Source organism: Canis lupus, chromosome 26 (genome assembly GCF_011100685.1).
Source record: "Canis lupus familiaris isolate Mischka breed German Shepherd chromosome 26, alternate assembly UU_Cfam_GSD_1.0, whole genome shotgun sequence".
Lineage (NCBI taxonomy): Eukaryota > Metazoa > Chordata > Mammalia > Carnivora > Canidae > Canis > Canis lupus.
Window position 1 is genome coordinate 5,260,267 of NC_049247.1, and position 23,821 is coordinate 5,284,087.

Consider the following 23,821-nt stretch of genomic DNA (forward strand, 5'->3'; position numbering starts at 1 on the left):
ACAGATGGAAAGAAATGAAAGAATTCAAGAAATGTCAGAACAAGAGTGCAGAGTCGATGGGGACAGGACTGGAAGCAGGAGGAAGACCTCCCCGGTGAGGCTGTTACCCGCAAGACAAATCTCACAGTGTGCTCAGGTGGTGCAGGTGTCCAGGTCCTCTCGGGAAGCTTTCTGAGGATTGTGTTTCAGGAACTGGGTTCCCCTATCTCAGGGCCGGCAAGCCTGTTGCTGAAATAAACACTTTCCACCCTGACAACCTTTCTCCCTTGCCAGCAGGGCCGGACTGGGACAGAGGAGCATGAAGAGAAGTCCTTTCTCCCACGGAGCCAGCCGATTGCACTAACTCCAGTCCAGGTGGCAACATGAGAACCCACACAAAGTGCGAAATCAGGTGAGGCTGCCCCAAGGAAAGAGCAGAATGGGACACAGCCTGGGGCCTGTCTCAGACAGAGGCAGCTGGAGAAGAGGTCAGCGTGGGAGTCCCTCCCTGCCGGGCAAACGTGGGTCAAAACATTTGGCCCTCTGAAAGTTCCTTCTCCCTCTTCCCATGGCCTATCTTGAGTGAACATCAGATTGCTCTGGAAGGCATGTGAAAACACAGATCCCTAGACCTCGCCTGATTCAGCAGGTCTGGGCCACGAACCAAGAATTTGCATTTCTGTCACATTCCCAGGTAACCGGGTGCCTCTGCTCCTGGGAACGTGTGGAAAGCCACAGCCTGGGATGCGCGGCTCTCCGCCCTCGCTGCACACGCGGATCCCATTGGGAGCCAGAAACAAGAGCAAGCCCCATGCTGGACCCCAGGCCAGAGGATCTCCAAGGCGGGGGCCCAAGCTTGGCATGCCGTATAGACCTCAGGATTCTTCTGGCCAGCCAGACTTGAGGGTAACAGCCCAGTTCCTCCTGGTCCATCAGATGACAACTCAGAAAGTGTTCCCTGCCTCCCCCTAATGGGGTCAGGCCCCCTATTCATTCATTCATTCATTCATTCATTCATTCATTCATTCCACTAGCCATTATGCCCCCTAGATGCTGGGGCCTGCTGTGAGAAAAGGCAAGGTCTTTGCCCTTGTACTGCTTTTATACCAGTGGAGGCGATAGATAGTAATGATCAGACTGGACATTATCAGGGTGTCATGGAAATAAAACAAGGTGATGTGATAAGGCGTGTTTCTCTAGATACAATGGCCAGGGGAGGCCTCTCTGAGGAGGTGACATTGGAGTTGGACCTCCAGAGAACTGCAGTGGAGACCAGTTTAAAGCAGTGAGCACAGCACATGCCAAGGTCCTGTGGTGGGCATAAGCTGAACACATGGGAAGATCCACAGAGGCGAGGGTGGTGCAGCTCAGGGAGTGAAGGGTGGGTAGAAGAGGGGTGGGGAGGTGGCCTGGGGCCTTGTGGGCCCCAGGGAGGGGTGTGAACTTTATGCCTGTGCAATGGGAAGCCAGTGCAGGATTTAGACAGGAAGTAACTTGATCCTGTTTGCTTTGAAAAAGGGCCACTCTGCGACTCACCAAAGCGGATTCCTTTCCCTGAGAGCATTTCTCTTAGGTGCCAGTTTAGACTCAGTGGTGTGAGAGTAATATCTTTGTCCCTAGGGATCTGGAACCTGGCTGATATACCCCCATTTCTCCCTTGCCCATGGAAATGCTCGATAAACACAGTTAACCCAACGGCCCTGCAAGTGTCCAGTGGTCCCCTTGGCCCTACCCTGTCTCTGGCCAAAAGCCGTTTTGGCTGTTGGTTGGCAGCTGTGTCCAGAGTGGCGTCAGCATCCGTCGCTTGCCAGATAATATTTTTAGATGCTGCTTCTACCTAGGTTCCAGCCACCTGCAACAGATGCCTCAGTCTGGTGGCCAGGAATAATTCCCCCTCTGGAAAGAAACAGGCAACGTTGCTGTCTAGATCTGAGTGAATTTTTAAGACAGGCAAGGGCCTTTCTGTCTCCTAGAGGATTCTTTGTACTGACATTGGCATGTTCCTGCCAGCCGTGCAGTGGCCTCTGCCTGCCCTGATACTGTGGAGCGTGTGCCCGTGCCTCGTTGAGCCCCAGGGAGGGCAGTGGGTATTGCCAAGGAGGAGTCCACAACGGGAACTGCGGTTTTCTGGGCAGGACAGGCAGTGAAACAGATGGGACCTGCAGCAAATGAGCTGTGCAGTTAGGCTGCAGCACAAAAACTTGGCTTTCCTTTCAAAAGCCAGTGTGGTGTCAGGCCCACACATGGGGAGAGGTTAAGTGGTTCTATTGAGTTAAAAAGAGGAGCCTGAAAACTCAGCCCAGATTTCAATAAACCATTGCTCTTACACTTTGGACCTTGGAACAAAAGCCGAGAGAGAGAGAGAGAGAGAGAGAGAGAGAGAGAGAGAGAGAGAGAGAAAGGGAGGGAAGAAGAGAGGGAAAGTGGGGAGGAGGGAGGAGTGAAATTTGGACTATGAGCCTTTTGTGCACTTCAGATACTTCCCTGAAAGCTGCCATAACCATGCCACCCTCACATTCCGCATTTCAGTTCCTTGAACACACAAAATTTGTGCTCACCGTAGGGCCTTTGTACTTACTGTGCCCTCTGCCTGGAATCCTTTCCCTGGGTCTCCACATGGTTGGCTCGTCTTCATTCAATTCTTTGCTCAAATACCATCTTCTCAGAGAAGCCCTACCCTCACTCTCTCTATCAAACCACTCTTTTTTGTTTCTTTCTCAGCATTTTGCATTATCTGAAATTGTTTTATTTGCTTATTTATGGGCTTGTTTTTGTGTCTGCCTCCACCCACCAGAATGCACGTCTAGGAGAGAATGGACCTCTCTCATGATCTCCAGTGCCCAGAACTACTGTCCTGACACATAGAAGACACTCAGTAAACATTCACAGAATGAATCAATCAATAAAGCTGTTGATTGTGGCTGCTGGCTGCTGGCCAGAGGGTTTCATATCTGTATCCATTGAGATGCTTTTGGCTGAAAGTACTAGAAAGCACAAACTCAAACAGTTTAACAATGAAGACATTTATATTTCCATATAGGGGTAAGTCCTGCAATGGGGCAGCTCTGGAGTTCTCAGCTTCAGTGCCCAAGGATGGCCATCACAGAGGACCCAGGGCCTTCCCATCCTCTTTCTCTGGCATTTTCTGCATATAGGATGCAAGATGGCTGCCTCCTACCTAGGCATCTCACCCAGATGGGATGTCATCCAGCAGAAGAGGTGCAGAAAGCATCTTCTTCTCCAGCCCCTTTGAGACCATTTTTCCTGAGGTCCTCCAGCACACCACCTCCTTGTCTTATTGGCAGAATTTGGTCACGTTTCCAGCTCCTAAGCCAATCTGAGTGAGGTGAATGGTGTTCCCAAGTCTGGCTTAGCACCATCAGCATACTTTCCTGAGGGGTGCACAGGGGTCCCCCTTTTGGAGCATCCGTAGCCGCTTGGAGGAAGGCAGGCCCTCTGTTTTCAGTAGAGAAGGGAATGGGAGAGAATGAATTTTGAGAAGGTGGCCCATTGATGTCTATTACACATGAATTTATTTTTTATTATTTTAAAAGATTATATTTATTTATTCATGAGAGAGGCAGAGACGCAGGCAAAGGGTGAGGCAGGCTCCATGCAGGGAGCCCGATGTGGGACTCGATCCCGGGACCCCAGGATCACGTCCTGGGCCCAAGGCAGGTGTAAACCACTGAGCCACCAAGGGATCCCCTCCATTCATCTGTCGATGGACACCGAGGCTCCTTCCACAGTTTGGCTATTGTGGACATTGCTGCTATAAACATCGGGGTGCAGGTGTCCCGGTGTTTCACTGCATCTGTATCTTTGGGGTAAATCCCCAGCAGTGCAACTGCTGGGTCATAGGGCAGGTCTATTTTTAACTCTTTGAGGAACCTCCACACAGTTTTCCAGAGTGGCTGCACCAGTTCACATTCCCACCAACAGTGTAAGAGGGTTACCGTTTCTCCGCATCCTCTCCAGCATTTGTGGTTTCCTGCCTTGTTAATTTTCCCCCATTCTCACTGGTGTGAGGTGGTATCTCATTGTGGTTTTGATTTGTATTTCCCTGATGGCCAGTGATGCAGAGCATTTTCTCATGTGCATGTTGGCCATGTCTATGTCTTCCTCTGAGAGATTTCTATTCATGTCTTTTGCCCATTTCGTGATTGGATTGTTTGTTTCTTGGGTGTTGAGTTTAATACGTTCTTTATACATCTTGGAAACTAGCCCTTTATCTGATACGTCATTTGCAAATATCTTCTCCCATTCTGTAGGTTGTCTTTTAGTTTTGTTGACTTTTTTTTTTTTTTTTGCTGTGCAGAAGCTTTTTATCCTGATTAAGTCCTAGTAATTCATTTTGCTTTTGTTTCCCTTGCCTTCATGGATGTATCTTGCAATAAATTACTGTGGCCAAGTACAAAAAGGGTGTTGCCTGTGTTCTCCTCTAGGATTTTGATGGATTCTTGTCTCATATTTAGATCTTTCATCCACTTTGAGTTTATCTTTGTGTCTGGTGTAAGAGAATGGTCTAGTTTCATTCTTTTGCATGGGCCATATAAATATTTTAAACTTTTTGGCCCATAGGGTCTCTGTCACAACTACTTAACTCTGCCATGAAAGCAAGCAAGCAGCCATAAATGACACGTAGTGAATGTGCTTGGCTGTATTCCAATAAAACTTTATTTGTGAAAACAGGCTGTGGCCAGATTTGGCTGGTGGAGTGTAGTTTGATAATTCCTGGTTTAGAAAACTTAAATCAATAAAGGATTTTTTCAGGGGGAATGTTTCATCCTTGATTTTTTTTTCTTTTTTTTACAGTTACTGCTGCATGGTGATAATAAGAAGCAGACTGAGTTTGAGTGGGTTTTATTATTGTTTGTATGTATGTATGTGTGTATGTATTTATTTAAAAGATTTTATTTATTTATTTATGAGAGACACACACAGAGAGAGGCAGAGACACAGGCAGAGGGAGAAGCAGGCTCCATGCAGGGAGCCTGATGTGGGACTTGATCCCAGGTCTCCAGGATCACACCCCGGGCTGAAGGCGGGGATAAACCCCTGAACCATCCGGGCTGCCCTATTATTGTTTTTAAATGACCTAGAGGCACTGCATTGTGGGGGACTGTGTTCACTGTCTCAGCCTTGGTACACCTCCGATTCTCATTTTAAGAAGAGGCCACGCAGGTCTCAGAAGGGATACTTGGGACTCGGAGGTGCCCAGGGCTCAGCAGGGATGTCTGGAAAGTACAAAGTCCCCATCGATGGCGATGACGTGTGTCCCCTTCCCGCCCCTCTGCGTCGGGGGGGGGGGGGGGTCCTCTCTCTGGGACAGGCCCGGTGTGAGTCAGTGCTGCTCAGGGAAGCCAGTGGGTCGCCCCACTCACACTTGGCAGCACTTCTCCCTCCAGCCCAGGACAGGCCCAGGAAGGAACAGGTCCCTCCAGAGGGGACTTGACAGTTTGGAGGCCCACAGTCCCTGGAGGGGGAGAGATACGGAGAAATACCCTCTCCTGGAGGCTGCAGAGAACTCTCCAGAGGGTCCACTGGACCTGTTTTTCCTCCCCAAGCCCTCCCCACCCATATTTTATCTGCTACCTCCCTCTCCATTTCTTGGTCAAAGACCGACTCTCGGGTCTGCTTCACTATAGCTCAGCTTCCAGCCAGGCTCCTAAGAGATTTCTCAGAGCTCTGACCACATATCCTGTACTTCCTGGGGGTTCTTCTTCTATTCTTGCACGGCTCAAACTTTTATCATTGTGTGGATATCAATCCTTTTCAAGTGTGCAGTCTGTGGCCTCAGGTGCAGTCACATTTCTGTGTAGCCATCCCTACCATCCATCCCCCCGACCGGAGTCTCTGTCCCCAGGGAGCACCAAGGCCCCAGCCCCTGGCGCCCCCTCCTAGGTCCTGTCCCTAGGGCCCTGACTCCTCTGGGTGCCTCGTAGGTGGACTCGTGGGGGAACGTGTCCTGTCGCGGCCGGCTGCTCTCACACTCAGCGCTGTGTCCTCAGATCTCGTCCACGAGATAGCAGGTGTCAGGGCCGCGGGTTCCCATGGCTGCATCACATGCCAGCATATGGACGGAGCTCACTTTGTCCGCTCACTGGTCTGTGGACACCTGAGTTGCTTCTACTTTTTGGCTGTTGTGAATCACGCGATGCACGAGGGTTCCTTCTTCTCCATGTCTTCTCCAACATTTGTTATTTTCTGGGGTTTTTTGATTGGTTTTGTTTTGTTTTTTTTCCAGTAGCCACCCTAATGGGGATGAGGTGCTGTCTCACCTTGGCTTTGGTTTGTATCTCCCTAATGGTTTGTGATGTTGTGCCTCAGCTTTTCTTTTTTAAAGATTTTACTTATTAAAAAAAAAAAAAAAAGATTTGGGCAGCCTCTGTAGCACAGCGGTTTAGAGCCGCCTGCAGCCTGGGGTATGATCCTGGAGACCAGGGATTGAGTCCCACGTCGGGCTCCCTGCATGGAGCCCGCTTCTCTCTCTGCCCCCCCCCCGCCCCGTCTCTATGAATAAATAAAAAAAAATTAAAAAAGAGATTTTATTTATTTATTTGATGGAGAGAATGAGAGAGCACGAGCAGGGGGCATGGCAGAAGCAGGTTCCCTGCTGAGTAAGGAGCCTGACGCAGGGCTCGATCCCAGGACCCTGAGATCATGAGAGACCAAGGCAGATCAGATGCTTAACTGATGGACTCAGCTAAGTCCAATCGGACTTGGACTATTGGACTGAGCCACCCAGGCTCCCTTCTTTTCTTTTCTTTTCTTTTCTTTTCTTTTCTTTTCTTTTCTTTTCTTTTCTTTTCTTTTCTTTTCTTTTTTCTTTTCTTTTCTTTTCCTTTCTTTACTTTTTTCTTTCTTTCTTCCTTTCTTTCTTTTTTTATTTTTTCAGTAGGCTCCACACCTAATGTGGGGCTTTAACTCCAGACCCTGAGATCAAGAGCCGCATACTCCAGCTACTGAGCCAGCCAGGCGCCCCCTCCCTCCCTCAGCCTTTTAAAGCTTATCCTGGTCAGGATCCATCCTCATGTCTCCAGTTGGCACCGCGCTTCCAAATAGGAGCTTCTATCCTCTTATGAGCGGGCAGAAATGGAGCAGAGTTCTTAGCTCACGGCTGCTGGCTGAGTTCTCCCCACACACTTCCACCTTTGTCCTGGGAAGTGATTTTGCGTTGGAGGCTTAGCCCTTGTCAGAGAGGCAATATCTCAAGTGTTGAGAGCCAGGGGCAAAGGTAATGTTTGGTTGCCAGCTCTTAGAGAAGGAAGGTGGCTGGAGGCTCACAAGGTGTTAGATGATTCTGCAACAAGCTGAGATTTTCTCAGGGCAAGACTGAGTCTCCAGGGAGATGTCTGGGGGCTCTGAAGACCACTGATAGTTACCATGCCATAGGGGCATTTTTGCCCACTGAAGAAAAGCAGCTCCTAAGAAGTCATTTGCATCAGGAGGAGACATTGACATCTTCATTAAAATTTATCGGGGACACTTCTGCCCCAGGGTCTTTGCATGGACTGTTCCCTCTGCCTGGGAAGCTCTTCCTTAGAAATCTGTGTGGCTCATTCCTGCACTCATGCACTCACGAGAGTTGCATGCTCTACCAACTGAGCCAGCCAGGTGCCTTTGCATTTTAAAAAAAGTAAAAAAGAATCCAGTTGAATTAATTTTAATAGTGGATTTTATTTAATGCAACATATCTGAATGTTGTCATTTCAACGTGCAATCAATATAAAGATATTGAGACATTTTATATTCTTTCTTTTATATGAAGTCTTTGAGACCTGGCACGTGTATGACACAGTACCCCTCCCTTGGGAGGAGCTCCGGTGCTCAGGAGCCACGCGTGGCCAGTGTATTGGACAGTGCAGAGCTGACATGTTATAAAATTTACCAAGGATTATGTTTATCACTTATTGATCTTGCTTACCTGCTGGAATGTCATCTCTGCAAGGGCCAGGGAGCTTTGTCATGTTCACTGCTGGGTCCCTGGTACCTCACAGGGTGCCCGACTCATAGCAGGTGCTCAGTCAATGCTGGACGAATGAAAAAAAGAAGCAAATGTGAGCTCTGGCTCTGTCCTTGTCCAAACAGCAACCACGGTGGCAGATGTGGCCAAACACGACCGTCTCCTCTTCCTCAAGGGCTTTTTCTTTTCTTCCTGTCCTTTCCCTCATCTCTGCCTTCCCTCTACTCTACTACTTCCTCTTTTCCCATTCTCCACTGTTTCCTTCTCCCAACAAAGAGCGTCATTATTCATGTCCAGGCTCTGGAGGCAAGTGACTTCGGTTCTGTCCCTGCTCTGTCACTTCCCAGCTGCGACTCTTTTGAATCAAGTCATTTCTTTACATGCAGTACATCTGGTTTGGTGCCCCCGAGGGTAGTACTGAGTCTTGCTGGGCTGGGGTGGGGCAGACAGCATGTGGCTGCCTGCATAGAGTGATGATTCCATCTAATGCTGGCACCTTGCTAAGTATGTAATCAGCAGTATCTCACTTATCTCCAGGACTACCCCCGGAGGTGGGCACAGATGAAATCATCCTATTGTGCAGGGAAGGAGGCTAGAGTACAGAGAGTGGAAGCGACTTGCCAGAGGTCACCCCAGCTAATGCAGCCTGACTGCAAAGGCAGATTTTTAACCACTGAGTCTGGTAGCCATTGTTCATCAAAACATGTTAAGGACCTACTGTATGCCAGGCACTGTTCTAGGAATTGGGGACATAGTCATGGGCTAAATAGACAGATTCCTGCCTTTTTTTTTTTTTTTCAGATTCCTGCCTTTATGGAGCTTTTCCATTCTAGAAGGAGAGCCAATGCATTATGTAGTGTGCTGGAGGTGATAAGCACCATGCAGAAAAAGTAAAGCGGGGAAGGGAGATAGGGAGTATTGTGGGGTGTGGTGTGTAATTTAAAAAGAGTGCATAGGAAGGAAGTTCTTCCTGAGATGACGTTTAAGCAAGAACTTGAAGGGAGGGAGGGGGAGCTCCATGGGGTGTTTGAGAGAAGAGTAAAGGGACTGGTAAGTGCAAAGGCCCTGAAGCAGGAGTGAGGCGACAGGTTTGAGGAACACCCAGGAGGTAAAGCAGGTGGGACAGGATGGAGAGGGGACACGAGGTCAAGGGGATGATGGCGGGCTGTGGGGAGGCTGTGGTGAGGACTTCGGCTTGTACTCTGAGCAAGGGGGGAGCTGTAGGAAAGTTGTGATTTTTTTCAATGCAACTTTACTGACAGGTAGTTCATATAGCATATAATGCACTCATTTAACGGCTACAATTCACTGGATTTTAGCCTATTCACGGGGTCGTGTAACCACAATGGGGACATTTTCATCACACCAAAGAGAAGCCTGGTACACCTTTGCTCCTGATCCTCCCCATCTCTCCCCCATCCGGCCCCAAGCCAGGCCACCACTGATCTGCTTTTGATCTTGTGGATTTGCCTTTTCTGGACGTTTCCTATAAATGGAATCATACACTATGTGATCTTTTCTTTTTTAAAAAACGTACTTATTTATTTTAGAGAAAAGGGAGGGACAGAGGGAGAGAATCTTCAAGCAGACTCCCTGCGGGGAGTCAGTGCAGAGCCTGATGCAGGGCTCCATCCCATGACCCTGAGACACACAGAGAGAGGCAGAGACACAGGCAGAGGGAGAAGCAGGTTCCCTGCGGGGAGCCCGATGCGGAACTCGATCCCGGGTCTCCAGGATCACGCCCTGAGCCGAAGGCAGATGCTCAACCACTGAGCCACCCAGGCATCCCTCAGGGTAATGTTTTCAAAGTTCATCCACATTGTGGTATGTATCTGTACTTTTTCCCTTCTGGTGCCAAATAATGCTCCATTGTGTGATAGTCCATATTTCATTCGCCTGTTGGTCAGCTGAGGGACATGTGGCTGCCTCCACTTTTTAGCTGCTGAACCTAGGGCTGTAAAGATCCTGGGTGCATTTTTGTGTGGACGTGGTTCTCATTTCTCATGTATGTACCCCAGACTGGAGCAGCTGCGTGTTATTATTATTTTTTAAATATTTTATTTATTTGTTCATGAGAGGCAGAGAGAGCGAGACATAGCAGAGGGAGAAGCAGGCTCCCTGTGGGAAGCCCAATACAGGACTCACTCTCAGGACCCCGGGATCACACCCTGAGCCAAAGGCAGATGCTTAACCACTGAGTCACTCAGGTGTCCCAGCTGTCTTATGTTAAGTCTGCGTTTGGCCTTCTGAACGATGCTTTCCACCGTGGCCGCAAATCTACAATCCCACCGGTGGCATCGAAGGGTTCTGGTGTCCCCACAGTTTTGCCAATACTCACTATCTGTCCTTAGATCGAGGGTCGGGGGGGGGGACGTCTGAGCTGAGACTGAACGTCACTGGACTTGGTTTTTACAGGGTCCCTCTGGCATCCGCGTGGAAACTATCTTACTCTGATTCATCCTTCTTTCCTTCTGCGTTTTTGTCGGCTTTCCTTATCCCCGCAAGGCCTCGCTCTCTGAAGCATGACGAAGCCCTTTCTCCGGCTTCTTAGGTGGCACCCTCGTCCCCGTGACGCCCCCCCATCGGAAGTGACTCCCTTGGGTGAGATCACGGCTGGTCACGTGTCGCAGGCAGCCTTTCATCTCCACCCATGTCTCTTGTCAGGGGACAGGCCAGGCCTGCCGCGAGGGCACTCCTGCCACGTCCTTGAGGCTCTCTTGGGTAAGCACCACGCACATTGGGACCTTGAAAAGCTTGTAATAAGTAAAAGTTACATTGGGTGAGTTGGTCAAGGCGAATGAGCTCTATGAGGGAGGATGGGTGTCAAGGAAAGGGGAGGCATCCGGCCAGGGCCGACCCCATGTTGTAGTTCATTGGTTAGTCTCAAAAACCGCAAAGTCAATGAAATAAGACAATCCCCATAGCCGATGGCCGTTGAAGACCTTGGGGGAATTCAACGAACTAAGTTCATTCTTCCTCGAAGCTACCTGATTGATCAATGCCTTAAGTGAGCTAATCAATCGGTCACTTCAAGTCTTTAGTGTGTATGTAACATGTGCTGGGCATTGTCGCAGGTGCTGGGGATACAGCCGTTAGCAAAACCAGACCAGCTTCTGGCTTAGGAGCCGGGGGAGACAAAAGAGAATAAACAAGACACGTTCAGATAAAATGGGGTGGATTTGGTGCAGTGACTGGTGGGTTGGGGTTCCCATTTTGGATACAGAATAGTGAAGGCTTCTCTGAGGAGTGGACTTTGAACTGAAGCCTAGAGGAGGAGTGAGCCGTGGGAGGGTCTGGGGGAAGAGTGTTCTAGGCACAAGGTACAGCAAATGGAAAGGTCCTGTGGCAAGAGAAAGATGGGGCTGTTCAAGGAGCAGAAAGAGAGCCCAGGAGGCTGGGAGTACAGTGAACGAGTGGAGGGTCTGGGAGGTGGGGTAGAAAGGTGGGCAGGAGCCAGGTCGTGCAGGCCTTGGGACAACACAGGGCTCAGCTGTGCTCACCCGTTGGGGAAACTGATCTAAGCACTGCCACGATGTTCCAAGGATGCAGTTAATCCTCACAACAACCCTTAGAGAAAGGCTCTTATTGTCTCCACCCCACAAGTGAGAAAACTGAGGCCAAGAGCTAGCCAAGCGGCTTGCCCCGGGACTCTGCCTCAGGAAACCCTAAAGCACCGGTTTCCTGAGACTTGTTTCCCTCTGACACCACAGCCCTGCCCTGGCACCCCGATCCAGGTCAGGGGTTAGGCCCCTCCTGCACACACCCTGGGCAAGGTCAGGTCTCCTGAGGGGAAGAGTGCCAGGCAAGGCTCTCTGGTCGGTATGCAGCGGGTACTCAATAAATACTGACTCAGGCCAGGCCGTGTTGCTTTCTTCCAGGGCTGGGTGAGAGTTTCCGAAGGCCTCCTTCTGTGCCATTAGGGACTGGCCTGCCTTAGCCAGGTGCCGAGGACACTGCCTCCCACTCCGTGTAACTCTGGGACCAGTCCCTTGTCCTTTCAGTAGTCCTGTCTCGAGAATGAGAGGCTTGGCCTCCATCGGGGCTCCAGGAACTGTCAGGTGTGGAGTGGGGGGCAGGCTGCAGGGACTAGGAGGCAGGCCAGGTGGGGGCTGCAGAGGACTGCAGGGGAGCACATGCCCACCTGTTTTATTTTCTTGGAGCACTTGCTGTCTGCAATTATCCATTGCTCATTTGCTCACTTGCTCATCATCTGTGTCCCTCTTCATTAGAAAGCAGAGACTGAGGTCTGTTCCCTAACCTCTCTGTACGATTTCCTTCTCTGTAGAATGGAGCCATTCTGTGCAAGGCACTTAGCACAGGGCTCAGCATCTGGAAGGCTCTGCATCGGTTCATTCTAAAGTGCTTATTGTGAGCCAGGATTACCTGGCGGGCAGTGTCCCAGACAGAGCCTCTGCCCCCAGCATTCTAGTTGGGGGGGATGGTCAGAATGCAAAGAACAAATGAATGTGTAACATGCCAGGTGGTGCTCAGCGATAAGGGTGAGGGGCAGACTGGGAGAGCTGGCGCTATTTTGTTCTACACAAGGTGGCAGGGGAAGGCCTTTCTGATAAGGTGGCAGAGCAGTCATGAAGGAAGGAGCCAGGCAGATATCTGGGGGAACAGAGTGTCGAGCGGGGTGGGTGGGGGGGATGGGGGTGTATCAGGCCCTGAGGCGAGGCGGGAGTCTGCAGGGCCCGCTCAGCGAGAGCCAGGCTACAAGAGTGGGTGTGAGGCTGGGGGCTTGAGGGAGGAGAGCGCGGTCGCAGAGCTGGGGGTGGGGGCTCTGCAGAGCTGGGGGTGGGGGCTCTGGTGTTTCTGGTGAATTGGGAAACTCCCACGAAGTGTGATCAATGACGCTGGCCCTGACAGAGGAAGTGGGAGAGGAGGAGGGGCGGGGGGGCGAAGGGGGGGCGAAGGGGGGGCGGGAGGGTCCGGGGAGCCGCGGGATGAGGGCGGGCAGCAGGGGAGGGGAGCAGGTGAAGGGAGCAGCAGGAGCAGGGACACGGAGGAGGGGGGGCGGAGAGGCGAGAAGGCGGGGAGGCAGGGGGAGCCCAGCGCCGCCGCCACCCCTGCACGCGGAACGCGAGGCTCTCCCGCCGCCTCCCGCGGAAACGGAAGCGAGGGCGTGGGGCCCGAGACTACCCCCGCGGGGCGTGTCCCCGGACCGTCCGATCGGCGCCCCGCCCCGGCCCCGCCCCGGCCCCGCCCCGCCGGCCCCGCCGGCCCCGCCCCCCGCCGGCGCGCGCCCGAACCCGCGAGCCCAGGGCGTCCGGGGGCGGTCCGGCGGCGCGGCGATGGCTCATAAAGCCGCCGGCCACCTGCCGGGCCGCTCCTGCGTGCGCCGCGGCCGTGGTGGTGCCCCGCCGTCGCCGCGGCCCGCGTCCCCAGCGCCCCCGCCCGCCTCGCCCGGGTCCCGGTCCGCGTCGCCCCAGGGCGCAGAGCCGCGCGAGCGCCGGACGGGAGCCGGGGCGCGCAGACATGGGCAGCCGCAGCCGGGCGCGCTGGGCGGCCGCGGGGCTGGGCTTCACCGGGCTGCTGTGCGCCGTGCTGGGCGCCGTCATGATCGTGGTGGTGCCCACGCTCATCAAGCAGCAGGTCCTCAAGGTGGGTGAGGGGCGCCCGCCGCGGCCCGCGGGCGGCGGGGGCTGGAGCGCGGGGCGCCGACCAGGGGGGCGAGCGGGGTCGGCGCCCCGGGGCCCCGGGAGGCCGGAGCGCCCCGCGAGGACCCTCCCCGACGCAGGCGGCGGCCGGGCGCGGCGGGGGCGGCGGGGGCACCCGGCCTCTCCAGGAGGCGCGCAGGGGCGTCGGGGAGGCCTGAAGAAGAGACCACCGGAGCCTGATCCCCGTGAGGAGCCCGGCGCCCAGGACGGGCCTGGAGTGGGGCCACAATATGGTGCTGCCCTCGCCGCTTCCTCCGGCACCCGGAGGCCGAGCCTACTAAAACTGGGGCTGCACTTTGCCTTGTTTCCTGTGAGCCCTCCATTCATGTGCTCCTGTGAAACTCACATGGGTGCCGGGGCCTCCGCAGGAGGGTGCTCGCTAGAGCGCTCTGCAGTCGGCGAATCTCCCCACGGGAAGCCCTTCTCGGAGCCCGGGCGCTCAGTGCTCCCCGGCGTGGCCTCCCTGATGCAGATTGGAAACGATAAGCCGCTTTCTCCTTAGATTCACACGGAGGCAGGCACAAGCTCAAGGCTGCATAAGCAGAAGGCTTTCCTCTGATCTCAACCTTAGGCACGATTGCCCTTTCAACCATGGAGACAAATTAGCTGGCCCCAGACCAGCAGACTCTGCCCTGGGTGTCTGGACAGCCTGCTTCAATGAGCTGGAGTTAAGGAAGGCCAGGGGCAGTGCAGAGGATCACAGCATTTCAGAGCTTTGAATTTTTTTTTTTTTTATAAATTTTTATTTATTTATGATAGTCACACAGAGAGAGAGAGAGAGAGGCAGAGACACAGGCAGAGGGAGAAGCAGGCTCCATGCACCGGGAGCCCGACGTGGGATTCGATCCCGGATCTCCAGGATCGCGCCCTGGGCCAAAGGCAGGCGCCAAACCGCTGCGCCACCCAGGGATCCCCATTTCAGAGCTTTGTAGCCAGAGTCAGCACAAGCAGTGTGGGGAGGAGAAACTGAGGCTTGCCTTGCCCAGACACTGAGCTGGGTGGGATAAAGATATGGATAATGTCACTTGCTCGTCGACTTCTCTTTTCCCCTTAGCTTACTTCTTGAAGGTGGGTTTCTTAAGAATGAGACTTGTCTATATTTCATGCCTGTGCCTCCTGCCCAGTACAGTATGCCTGGGAATGAATGAATCACTGGATGAATGAACACTACAATCTGCTTTTATCTGGCTGCCCCTTCTTGGGACCTGGCCATCTTTTTTTTTTTTTTTTTTTAAATAAAGATTTTATTTATTTATTCATGACAGACACACAGAGAGAGGCAGAGACATAGGCAGAGGGAGAAGCAGGATCACGCCCTGATCCCAAGGCAGATGCTCAGCCACTGAGCCACCCAGGTGTCCCTGGGACTTGGCCATCTTTAAACATGGTGTGACGGCTGGCTTTTCTCAAGGTCTCTCGGAGTTATATTGACCACACTTTGTCCTTTTTTATTTTGTTTTTTTTGTTTTCAAGTCTTGTCCCATTCAGCCCTGTAGTCTGATTCCAAGGAGGTCCTGGCTGATGGTGACACTGAACCTTGAGTTCCTCTTCATTTTTTTTTTTTTTTTTTTAATTTTGCCTCTGGGGATGGCAGGAAAAACTAGTGTAGGGTTACCTTGGAGCGTTAGAACTGCTTTTTCTCTCCCATGGTGGCCAAGGGGTTATGCTTTTCAGAAAAGCTGTGTGAGCTCCATCTCAGTGAAAGCCCACGATGTGGTTTCTGTGAGGTGTGCATCCTGGAGACACTGTCACCCAGGTGGTATAAGCATAAGGAGCCATCATGACCCTGTGCAAAGAGCTTCTTTATTTGGGGGTGTGAGGGTGGGTGGGCTTTGTAAGTTGATGAAGAGTCTCATCGGCCCCATCGTCCTTGGACGGGCTTCAGGGTGATTTCTTTCCATGGATGTCGGTCAGGGTAAGGACCATCTGTTCTGTGCACCTCCAAATTCCCCACTCTAACTCTGGGCTTCCAAGGCGGAGAGTGCCAGGATCGTCAGTTGTGCTCGGGTTAGAATTTCCAGGCTTGAGGTTGAGTGAGAGCCACCCAGCATCCTATGTGAATATCCCAAAGATGATTGGTTTGGGTCTGAGTGGTGTGAAGGCAGGAAGGCAAGCCCAGCCCACGACAGCCACTTCTTGGGCAGCCCAGGCTGAGCCCCAGCCAAGTGCCTTCCCGTGGAAGAAGGATGTCTGTGTTCAGGGGACTGAGTGGGTGGGACACTAAGAGAGGGAGGGACTGCCTGTTGGTGTTTTCTTTGGCTGTACATGGCCATGTGCAACTTGAATGGGAGGCCTTGTGCTTTAATTTCTTTTTTTTTTTTTTTCTTTAAATTTATTTATGATAGTCACACAGAGAGAGAAAGAGAGAGAGAGGCAGAGAGAGAGGCATGCTCCATGCACCGGGAGCCTAACGTGGGACTCGATCCCGGGTCTCCAGGATCACGCCCTGGGCCAAAGGCAGGCGCCAAACCGCTGCGCCACCCAGGGATCCCTAATTTCTATTTTTTTAATGCTTTTTGGTTAACTAAAGGAGTCCGCGTATAGAAGAAATGAATTCTTGCTTGCAAAAAAAATTCAAAGGGAAGGAAAAATGTTCCCTCCATTTTATTCCCTTTCTCAGATAATACCACTATCGTTGGCGTGTATCTCTATATGTGCTGCCGAAGCAGCACTGGCGTGTATCTTTCTAGACCTCTGTTGATACATACGACGTGAGCACACATTTGTACACGTCGCTGTGTATTTTTGCATATACTGAGTGAGCTAAACTATGTATAAATATTCTGCAATTTGCTTTTTTTAAAAATACTTTATTTATTTATTAGAGACACAGAAACAGAGAGAGAGAGGCAGAGACACAGGCAGAGGGAGAAGCAGGCTCCATGCAGGGAGCCCGACGTGGGACTTGATCCCGGGTCTCCAGGATCATGCCCCTGGCCAAAGGCAGCGCTAAACTGCTAAGCCCCCGGCCAAGTGCCCCTCCCCTCCCCGCCCCACCTGACTGCCCTGTAATTTGCTTTTCAATTCATGGATATTTCTTGAAAATGTTTCCATGTCAGAATGTATAAATCTGTTATGTTTCTTTTTTCACTGCTGCATGGTATTCCTATCCCCTTCACTATCTCCCTGTGTATCTACTGACTGGTTATTGTCTCTGTCTCAAGCAGCTGGTGAATGTCCTGGTACACACCTCTCTGTGTTTGTATATGAATGCTTTGCCTAGGGTAGATTTCCAGAGTAGAAACCTCTAGACCACGAAGTAGGATGGGATTGAATTTTGACAGTTCCCACCCAATTGCCTTTCTGCAAAGCTCTAGCATTCATACCTCCAGCAAGAGTATGACACACCCAGTTCCCCCACATCTCTGCCATCACTGGAGATTATGCTGTATTGTGATCATTTTTTTGTTGTTGTTAATCTGCTGGGTTTGATTTACATTTCTCAGGTTGCTGATGGGATTGAGTAGGGATGTGATGCATTTTGAAACTGGTGTCAGTTTCCAGAGCCCAGGGTTGCAGATCTGGCTGTGCCATTTGCTAGCTGGGGACCTCACGCCAGTTACTTCACCTCTTCCTTCAGCTCCGAGTCGGGTCAGTTGTAGTTTGCCTGCCGGCAAGATTATAAAGTACAAAGGCGATTACATGTGTGACTAGTTTCTTATTTGAATCTGACCACAGCCTTGAGAAATAGATTGAGCTATGCTTTTGTTCTTTCCTACAGGTAAGGAAACTGAGGCATAGCAAAGGTGAACAGCTTGCTGGGGTTTATACAGCTTGTGGCGGTGGTAGGCCAGAGCCACAGTCCTGAGTCAGGCGCACAGGAAGTGAGGTGGGGGCCCTTCGTCTAGGGGATTGCTGGGCAGACGTTGGAAAGAAGGGACTAGATGTGTATGTGTTAGCACAGACAGTTTGTACAACATGTAAATAATTGAAAAACACTCAGGTGCTATTTATGGTTTTTTTTTGTTTAAAAAACATTTTTTTTTAATTTAAATTCAATTTGCCAAAAAAAAGAAAAAATAAATAAATTCAATTTGCCAACATACAGTATAACACCCAGTGCTCATCCCATCAAGTGCCCCCCTCAGTGGCCGTCACCCATCCCCCTACCCTCCTTCCACTATTTATGTTTTTTAAACAAATGTCACAAAACAATAATCTGTATTTTCAATGGGTGACTATTAGTGCAGGTAAAATCAGAGAAGGGGTGGAAGGGCACATGTCGGCCTGGCAGGGCAGAGGGGGAGCATCGGGCTGCGGCCACGGAGGACATACTTTATCTGTAATGCTTCTACTTTTTAAAAAAATATTTTATTTATTTATTCATGAGAGAGAGGGAGAAACACAGGCAGAGGGAGAAGCAGGCTCCATGCAGGGAGCCCGACGTGGGACTTGATCCTGGGTCTCCAGGATCATGCCCTTGGCCTAAGGCAAGTGCCAAACCGCTGACCACCCAGGGATCCCTGCTTCTACTTTTAAAGAGAATTTTTATTTACTTATTTATTTTGTAAAGATTTTATTTATTTATTCGTGAGAGACACACACACAGAGGCAGAGGGAGAAGCAGGCTCCATGCAGGGAACCCGATGTGGGACTCGATCCCAGGACTCCAGCATCACAACCTGAGCGGAAGGCAGATGCTCAGCTGCTGAGCCACCCAGGTGTCCCCCTACCTTTTCTTTTTTTAAACAAAGAGAATATTTGTTTGTTATGTGTTTAATTAAAAAGTAGTAAGGAATCCATAGCTTTCCCCAAAGAACGGCCAAAAGAATTAGCACCCAAACCGTGGGAGGCAGCAGAGGAGCCATGTGGGTTGAGGTCACCAGGAAAGGTCCAGGGGGAGAAGTGGGACTCATTCCTTCTACTTTCCCTCAGTAGGTAGGAGTGGACCGGAGGCGTCTAGCTGGAAGGCGCTAAGGAGTGCGGTCGTGAATTACTGTATGCCAGGCAGTGTTCAGAGCATCTTTGTGAATGTCATTGTCATCTTGTTTAGTCCTGGGAGAATCCTGGGACACTTCTCATTATCATTGTCAACAGTTAGGGAGACAGCGGCTTTGGAGAGGCATTTGCCCCAGGTAACCTTCCTGATGTGTGTGAAAATATCCAGGAAGGGCACATGGGTGGCTCAGTGGTTGAGCAACTGCCTTTGCCTGAGGTCATGATCCCAGGATCCTGGGATCGAGTCCCACATTGGGCTCCCCACAGGGAGCTTGCTTTTCTTCTTCTTCTTCTTTTTTTTTTTTTTTTAAAGATTTATTTATTTATTCATGAAAGACACAGACTGAGAGGGAGGCAGAGGGAGAAGCAGGCTCCTCACAGAGAGCCCGATGTGGGACTCCATCCTGGATCTTGGGATCACGACCTGAGCCAAAGGCAGGCGCTCAACCACTGAGTCACCCAGGTGTCCCTAAATACATAAAATCTTAAAAAAATATATCCTGGAGGAGGACCAGGAGAAATCTTATATCTCCTGTCTAGAACTGAGCCTGGCATGCGTGGTCCTGCATTGAATGGATAAGGATAGCACAGCCCAGGTCCCTGGCAGTGTATTTCCAAGTTAGCAGGTGTCTCTGGTCCAACTGGGAAGGCCCAGCAGTGGGAGGGGTCCCTTGCTGCCTGGCCCACAGGGGAAGGGGCTCGCCTGCTGGGCCACCATGAGATGATAGGCCTCTGAGCCTTCTCCACATGCAGGAGGGGAGCTGGGTCCCTTCTACTATCTTCAAGTTGGTTTTCTGGTTGGAATCAGCCTTGGGTGCTTTACCCACTAATAATTCCAGCTGCTGAAGGCTTCCTCAGCTTGTGTTTCCATCTCAGTAAATGACACCTCCATTAGCTTTCCCCAAGTGCAGAGGTGAAATCTTGGGCCATCCTTCATGCGATCTATCAGCAAATCCTATCGGCTTTATTTTCAAAGCATATCCGGATTCCAGCCCCTTTTCGGCGTCACCACTGCAACCTTCTCCATCTGTTGCCTGGACTGGGGCAGTAGTCTCATCTCTGGTCTCTGTAGACAGCCAGAGGGATCCTGATATAACAGTCATTAAAAAAAAAAAAAAAAAAAAAAAAGTCGTCAGATCATGTGCCCCCCCAGCTGACCACCCTTGGAGGTTCCCTGTGTTACTGTGAGCGAGTTCTGTCCTCAGTGGCCTGGAGTCCCGCACAGTCTGGGCCTCCTTCCCTCTCTTACTTCACCCTCTCTTGGCTCCCTGCTCACCTGCCGAGCTATCTCCTTGAAGTGTCTGCTTGCATTCCCCTCTGTCCAGATGGCTCACCCCCAGATATCTGTGTAGCCTGCCCCTCCTGGCCATAAAAGCAGCCTCCGTGATGTTTATTTGTGCGTCGTCTTTCTGCCTCACGAGCACGGCTGTGTGCTGGGGTAGGGGTGCACTGTGGCTCTCACTGCAGTGTCCCCGAGGGCCAGAGCAGCGCTTGCCTTTGCGGTCAGATGGTGGAGCAGAGAGGTGGTCAAGTGCTTTAGGTTGGCTTGTTTCCTTATCCTCTCTCCCCCCACAAGACTTGGGCTCAGACTCTGTTTTGCTCCCTCTTCCCTCAGCGAGAGCCACCCAGAGAACCTCAGGGATGTCATGCCCCTGGGGGGCTTTGTGCCCTCTGGCAAATTTCCTCTGCCCATCAGTTGAGAGGTGGGGGTTGATGCAGATAAAAGGTACTGAGCACTTCTTACTCACTGGGCACCGTTCGAAGTGTTTTACACGTAGTAGATCATACCGTTGGGAATCCAGATGGCTACTGTTGCCTCTTCTACTGAGGGAATGGGAAGCACAGAGCCATGAGGTCACTTGCCCCAGGTCAAACGGCTGACATGGCAGGACTGGGATTGCAATCCGGGGAGCCTGCTGCCCTGTAGATCCCGCCGTCCCTGCTCGGTGGTGCTCAGCGGCTGGAGTTCCTCCCTGGCAGCGGGGCGGGCAGGCCCTCCTCGTCCCCTCCCTCCGGGCCCACCTCTGCTTTTGCTTTCCCTGGCCAGCCAGAGGGCTCCCCGGCAGGCCTTTGTCCTTATAGCCACCTCCCCAGAACTGCCTCCGGGATGCGCTCCTTCCAGGGCAGCCTGGCACAGCTGGGCTGTGTTCTAGAACCACAGACATCAGGTCAGGGGAAGCTGGCAGGGCGGCCTCTCGGGCCTGTGGTCCCAACAAGCTCACGGTGGGCTTGGCCCGCTCTGCACCTCGGTGAAGCCCAGGCCGCCGTTGGGGGACACTTCAGAGCCACAGAGTGACCTCTCCCGTGCTCGCCCGCGGCCTCGGCCCCTGGCCAGATGGGGCCCCGCGGTGGCGCTGCCTGGGGGTGCGGATGGGAGGCTGGGCGGCACTCCCTCTCGGGGGCAGTTGGGAGCCCAGGTTGGTTTTGTTTCCTCTTTCCCAGAGGGGGACTTCCTGTTCCTCCCGGTGCATCAAGGGCTCCTCGTCCCACTCTATGGTGACAGCTGGAAACCATGGGCTATTTTTAGCTCCCCCGAGTCTGGTTTATTTTCATTTTCCCTCCCTGGCTCCATGAGGGCACATGTGTGCACATGGATGTTGGTGTGTGTGCACGTGTGCTGACTGCACTCATGACTGGTGACACATGAACGCATGTTGGCAGGTGCACACGCATGCATGTGATCATGTTCTGGAGCACATGTATGCACATGTCGGCATGTCAACAGGGAGTACGAGTGTCTGTGCATTGGCATACACGCGTATGTGTATGGACGTGTATACACACATGTTGATGTGCAGCCACACGTGGTGGCACACGTGCTTGCATATCTGGACACACTCGAGCATGCATGTTAGCATGTGTCCATGCGTGTTGGGGTGCGTGTATCCATGTGTGGTGATGTGCCCCATCACAGCCTGGCCCTCTCTTGGCCTGGCACGGGGGTGTGTCCATTGCATCTGGCTCTTCCCATTCCATGAAATGTTCCTTTCCCAGAATGACTAATACTCGCTGTGCCTCCACTCAGTGATTCAACATGATTAGCTAGAACTTGGTTCAGCTCAGTTACCTGGAATCACCTTGTTCTGGCCTTTCTCTAGCAACGAATGACACAGAAGTGAGTCATGAACCGGTGTCAGAGACTTGCTTGATGAAGTTTCCCTTGGGCCCATCCTGGTCACAGTGGACACAGGGCACAGGCATGTCCCCTCTGTCGTTGTCTGCGGGGCCTGCTGGTGGTCACCAGTGCCCAGAAGGGCCATCCCGTGTCCTTGGTCAGCTGCAGAGGGGCCCCTGGCTCATCAGCCACCCTCCAGGGCTGCTTTCCACTCCAAGGCCGATGCACACAGACTTCTGGTTCTTGATCTGAGAGCCGGGGGACTCTGGTGAGGAGTGTTGGGCCCCTGCCCAACCAGATCCACAAAGATCTGGTAACTTCAGCCCCATAAACACATTTATTGTGCAGAGAATTCCATTGTATGCCTAGGCCCAAAATAAAACAAAACAAAAGGAGATGATCTTTTATGTACCTCATTTCCCTCCCCCTTTTCAAACGTGACCTTGGCCTCCACTGGCCCTGGGAGTGGCTGGCAGGAGCAGAAATGCAAAGAGAAGCAAAATACCACAAAACAGTCCATTCTTGGCTTTGCAGCTTGACAGGGCTCAGCAGCTGGGATCACAGGGTATCCGGGGTGATTCTGATCCAGAGTTCAAGCTGGTGGGTCTGCCTAGCACCTGCCTGAACCCAGAGGTCCAGGATGTTGGTGACCCCAGGCCTGGCTGTCTATTTTGTGCCTCCTCCTCCTCCCTCCCCCCGCCCCACTGTGTCTTCCTGTTCTCCAGCAGCCTTGTGCTGGGGAGGGGGAAGGAACAGGAGTGGCCTGAACCTTGTTTGCTTCCTGGCATTTTGGGTGAAGTTCCTTCCACCTTTTCTGGAAGCGCCTAGAAAGACTCTTGAGACACTTTAAATGTCTGTTGTCTTGGTTTTCCTCTCACCTCCGTGGCCAGGCTCTTTGTCTCATTTCTTGGTGCCTCGTGATCTCCCTGACCCCTCGCTGTTGGTGTGACCTGGGGCTCAGCTCTTGGACATCCTTTCTGTGTCACGCATTCCCTGGGTGAGCTCAGCCAGTCTCGGGCAGTAAGTGGCATCTATGTCCTGGCTACTCCCAAATTGATGTCCCAGGCCCAGGCCTTTCTCCAGTCCCAGCCTCCGGCATCCAGTGGCCCACTCCGTTATCTCAGTTTGGGTAGTGGGAAGTGCTGGCAGGACCCTGCCCGACACCTGGCTCCTCATCACCACGCCCGGACCCTGTCCCTCTGGCCATATTCCTGTCTCCGTCTGTGGCTCCTCTGGCTACTAGCCGCCCAGGCTGAAAGCCTTGGACCCAGCCTCGATTCTTGTCCTTCTGTCTCTCTCTCACTTTGCACACTGGACCATCGGGACGTTTATGGCTTCCTTGTCACAGTATGTCCAGAATCCCACCACTTCTTGCCACACCCATGGCTACTGCCCCTCTCCAAGGGGCCACCAGTTCTCACCTGGATTCCCATGGGCCTCCCTGTGTTCACCTTTGCTCCCTGGCCGGGTTTTCTTCACACAGCAGCCCAAAAGAACCCCGTGAATTCTGCAGTCATATCACCATCCTCCTCTGTTCAAACCCCCCCACAGTGGGCCTGTGCCATCCCCCTGGGAGTCAAAGTCACATCCCTCTGTTGGCCCTCTAGGCTTGCACCATCCGCTCCTGACCCCTTCCTGCCCTCCCCTTCGCCTTACTCTGGCCATTCCTGAGACACACCAGCACATTCCAGCTCAGCTCTTCCCTCTGCCTTCAACTCTCTCCTGATGTGCAAGACTCGCTGTCCCACCATCTTCAGGGCTTTTTCTAGATCTCAGGTACTCTGGAGGCCCACCCTGACCTCCCCTGTTTCAATTTGCCGGCACCCTCCCTGATCCCCTGGGCTCTGATCCCTGCTTACCCCACTGTTTCTTCTGTAGCCTGTCACCCTGTGAGATACTACATAGCTGTGCATTGTGTTTGTCGTTTGTTGTCTATTTCTCCCCGCGAGGATGTGGGGCCCATGAGGGCAGGGACCTTGGTTTTGTTTGTTGCTGTGTCCCAAGCACCTGGAATGATGCCTAACACATAAATCATAGGTTCTCAAATATTTATTGAATGGATGTTTAGAAGACAAGGGTGGTTTCATAGGGAGGTTTGTGACTAGTGGTGGTTTGTGGTCCTGCACGGGGATGTGGGGCTGACTTCCCTCCCCTACATGGGCC

At 52.2% G+C, this 23,821-nt stretch overlaps 1 protein-coding gene and 1 long non-coding RNA gene across 4 annotated transcripts in view; one reads left to right on the forward strand and one right to left on the reverse strand.

Moving 5' to 3' along the window:
- The first annotated feature begins 281 nt into the window (after positions 1-281).
- Positions 282-23,821, forward strand: part of SCARB1 (scavenger receptor class B member 1) — an 86,554-nt gene continuing 63,014 nt past the window's right edge. For 2 of the 3 annotated variants that reach the window (XM_038574753.1, XM_038574755.1), the window contains exon 1: positions 13,394-13,549. In XM_038574753.1, the coding sequence (XP_038430681.1) occupies positions 13,424-13,549 (126 nt within the window). In that variant the 5' untranslated portion in view covers positions 13,394-13,423. Of the gene's footprint in view, positions 392-673; positions 886-13,393; positions 13,550-23,821 lie in introns of those variants that run through there. The other variant, XM_038574752.1, reaches the window with a different exon arrangement.
- LOC111092668 lies at positions 2,813-14,244 on the reverse strand. The gene is made up of 3 exons (XR_005379091.1): positions 13,952-14,244; positions 7,907-8,012; positions 2,813-3,435 (listed from the first exon to the last, which is right to left on the reverse strand). It is a non-coding gene; the product is annotated as an uncharacterized LOC111092668 (long non-coding RNA).